Below are 3,380 nucleotides of genomic sequence, written 5' to 3' on the forward strand. Positions count from 1 at the left end.
AGTAGAACAAATGATGTTACTTATTAATTACATCACATGACCAAAAAAAATTCCATATATGCTACTGTTAAGTATTTATGTGGGTTATGTGTACATCACATGGTATTTTTCTTCTGCATCCGCATAATGTGGTATGATGAATTAAGTAAAATCATAATTTGAGATGTAATATACACATGTATGAGATATTTTACTTTGAGTAGACATTCATAGCCACACTTTTTATTGCCATATGTACTTCTTTACTATCTCACACTAGGTGATGTAGTTAAATAACAAGCAGAGGGCAAGATTCAAACCATGCATGGAGCTCATGTGTCTTCTATTCCCTATAAACCAATTCAGTTTGTTTGTTGTTGTAGAAGATATACTTTCGAGTAATATACCTCTGCTCTATTATACATAGTTCATACTTGATTTGTCACAAGTCAAACTATATAAAACGTGATCAAATTTGTAGAGAATAATGTGAACACTTTCAATACCAAATATATATGATATGAAAATATATTCCATGATGAACATAATGGCATTGATTTGGTATTATATATGCTGATATTCTTTTTTTGTACAAACTGGTCAAAATTTGTAAAGTTTGACTTAAACAAAACTAATATGTGTTACATCATAAACCAGATAGAGTATTATCATAGTTGGGCAACATGTAGTCACTAATATTAGTACGGTTAGAAGGAAGTATCTAATAAAGTAAACAGTATGCCAGCACAGTCAAATTGATATTTCTGTTGAGCATAGTTGGACAACATGTAGCGGCAATCCATTACTAAGCCCAGGCTCACCTACTCCTGATGCACATTAAATTCATAAAAATAGCAAAAAATGTTAAGATGCTGAAGCACGCTTGGTGCTTGTAAAATTTCATTGTCAACATAGGCTCTAAATCACCACGTATGGAAAATCACAGAATGATCCTAGGTCCATACGAACCCTAATTCGTATTTTTATGCTCTAACATATTTCAGAACAGTTGTACATGGATATATTGAAACTTATCCATGTAATTTTTTGTAAAAGGACATTATAATATACGAGCCTTGCAAACTTTATAAAGCGGAACTATTTACGGATGTCATATACATTGTAGCAACTTTGGCCCGTACCTTCCTTTTTTTGCACAGCTCGTGAGCAGTCATGTTTTTTTTGTATGAAAATTGACAAGGCTAAATTTGATGAAACGTTCTTCCAAATTATAAAAAGTAGGTCCATGTGTACGAAAACTCCAGATTTATGTGTAACAAATAAAGTTGCAGGACTTAAACTAGTCTGTTGCCCGGCCGGCATTGACCATATTCTTCCTTGCAGGCATCTCATTGCTGGTATATTTGGCATTGGAAGCAACCACGAGCTGCCATCAGAGGTTACACGGGCGTCCATGCTCGTTCGCATCAACACCCTCCTCCAAGGCTATTCTGGCATCCGTTTTGAGATCCTCGAGGCCATCACAAAGCTCATCAACAAAGGAGTACACCCCAGGATTCCCCTCCGAGGCAGCATCACCGCGAGCGGCGACGTTGTCCCGCTTGCTTACATCGCCGGTGTCCTTACCGGACGCCCCAACGCGCAGGCAGTTACCAATGACGGTAGGATGGTGAATGCCGCCGAGGCACTGAAGATCGCCGGGATAGATGGTGGCTTCTTCAAGCTGAACCCCAAGGAGGGGCTTGCAATTGTAAATGGCACGGCGGTGGGTTCTGCCCTCGCAGCCATGGTGTTGTTTGACTGCAACGTCCTGGCTGTCCTATCTGAGATTTTGGCCGCGATGTTTTGTGAGGTAATGTACGGCAAACTGGAGTACACCGACCACCTGATCCACAAGCTGAAACATCACCCTGGCTCGATCGAGGCTGCGGCTATCATGGAGCACATTCTGGTTGGTAGCTCATTCATGGTCCATGCCAAGATGGTGAATGCTATGGACCCACTCCTCAAGCCAAAGCAGGACAGGTATGCACTCCGTACCGCGCCTCAGTGGCTTGGCCCGCAGATTGAGGTCATTCGGGCAGCTACCAAGTCTATCGAGCGTGAGGTGAACTCTGTCAATGATAACCCGGTCATCGACGTCAAACGTGGCAAAGCACTCCATTGTGGTAATTTCCAGGGGACACCCATCGGTGTGTCCATGGACAATACTCGTCTTGCCATTGCTAACATTGGTAAACTCATGTTCGCGCAGTTCTCAGAACTTGTGAATGAGTTCTACAACAATGGGCTGACGTCAAACCTGGCTGGCAGTCGCAACCCAAGCTTGGACTATGGTCTCAAAGGCATCGAGATTGCCATGGCCTCCTACTGCTCTGAGCTCCAATACCTTGCCAACCCAGTGACCACCCATGTCCAGAGCGCGGAGCAACACAACCAGGGGGTGAACTCACTCGGCCTTATCTCGGCCAGGAAGACTGCAGAAGCGGTGGATATTCTGAAACTCATGTCCTCCACGTACATGGTGGCGCTTTGCCAGGCCGTCGACCTCCGCCACCTCGAGAGGAACATCAAGATCAACGTCAACAGATGTGTGGCAGAAGTTGCCAAGAAGGTGCTCAATGCCCCCAACATCGAGGAGATTCTCATGGCGGCCACCGACCGCGTGGACGTGTTCAGCTACGCCGACGACCCCTGCAGCACCAACTACCCCCTAATGCACAAGCTACGCAGCGTGCTCCTCGAGCATGCTCTGTCCAGTAGGGGTAACGATGAGGAGGTGTTGTCCAAGATCAGTAAGTTGGAGGAGGAGCTGGGATCGACACTGCCACGGGAGATCGAGGCCGCACGCGTCGCCGTGGAGAAGGGCACCACACCCATCCCGAACATGATCAAGGGGAGCAGGTCATTCCCGCTCTACCAATTTGTTCGCGAGGAACTCGGTTGTGTGTTTCTGACTGGGGAGAAGCTTCTCGCGCCCGGCGAAGAGTGTGACAAGGTGTTCGTGGGGATCATCCAGGGCAAGCTCATCGAGCCCATGCTCGAGTGCCTCAAGGAGTGGAACGGTGAGCCTCTGCCCATCAACTAACTGCACACGTCTGGCCCGTTCTATCTCCATACGTGTCCCTGTCTGAATAACTGAACAATAATACTATTGTTCATGTGTTTTTAGATCATTGCATGTGTGTAAGTGTACTTTGTTTTTCATTTGGACGGAATTTCTATCCTATCATTTTGTAACAAGTGTACATTTGTGCAAAATGTGTCTTTTGTCTGTTGTGGAACACCTGCGCATACTGCACCTAGCCAAAACAAGTCACACAACCCAGGAGCAACCAATTCAGGCCCTGTTTGGTTCATAAGTCTTAGGACTTTTTTTAGTCCCAAATTATAAGTTATAAGTCCCCAAAAAATCCCTACCTGTTTGGTTTCTCGGACTT

At 45.1% G+C, this 3,380-nt stretch overlaps 1 protein-coding gene across 1 annotated transcript in view; it reads left to right on the top strand.

The window, feature by feature from the left end:
• Positions 1 to 3,028, top strand: part of LOC119280476 (phenylalanine ammonia-lyase-like) — a 4,244-nt gene extending 1,216 nt beyond the window's left edge. Inside the window, exon 2 of the mRNA XM_037561308.1 lies at positions 1,324 to 3,028. Coding sequence (XP_037417205.1) covers positions 1,324 to 3,028 — 1,705 coding nt within the window. The remainder of the gene's footprint in view (positions 1 to 1,323) is intronic.
• Positions 3,029 to 3,380: the final 352 nt, after the last annotated feature.

The sequence above is a fragment of the Triticum dicoccoides genome, chromosome 3B, assembly GCF_002162155.2.
Source record: "Triticum dicoccoides isolate Atlit2015 ecotype Zavitan chromosome 3B, WEW_v2.0, whole genome shotgun sequence".
Taxonomy (NCBI): Eukaryota; Viridiplantae; Streptophyta; class Magnoliopsida; order Poales; family Poaceae; genus Triticum; species Triticum dicoccoides.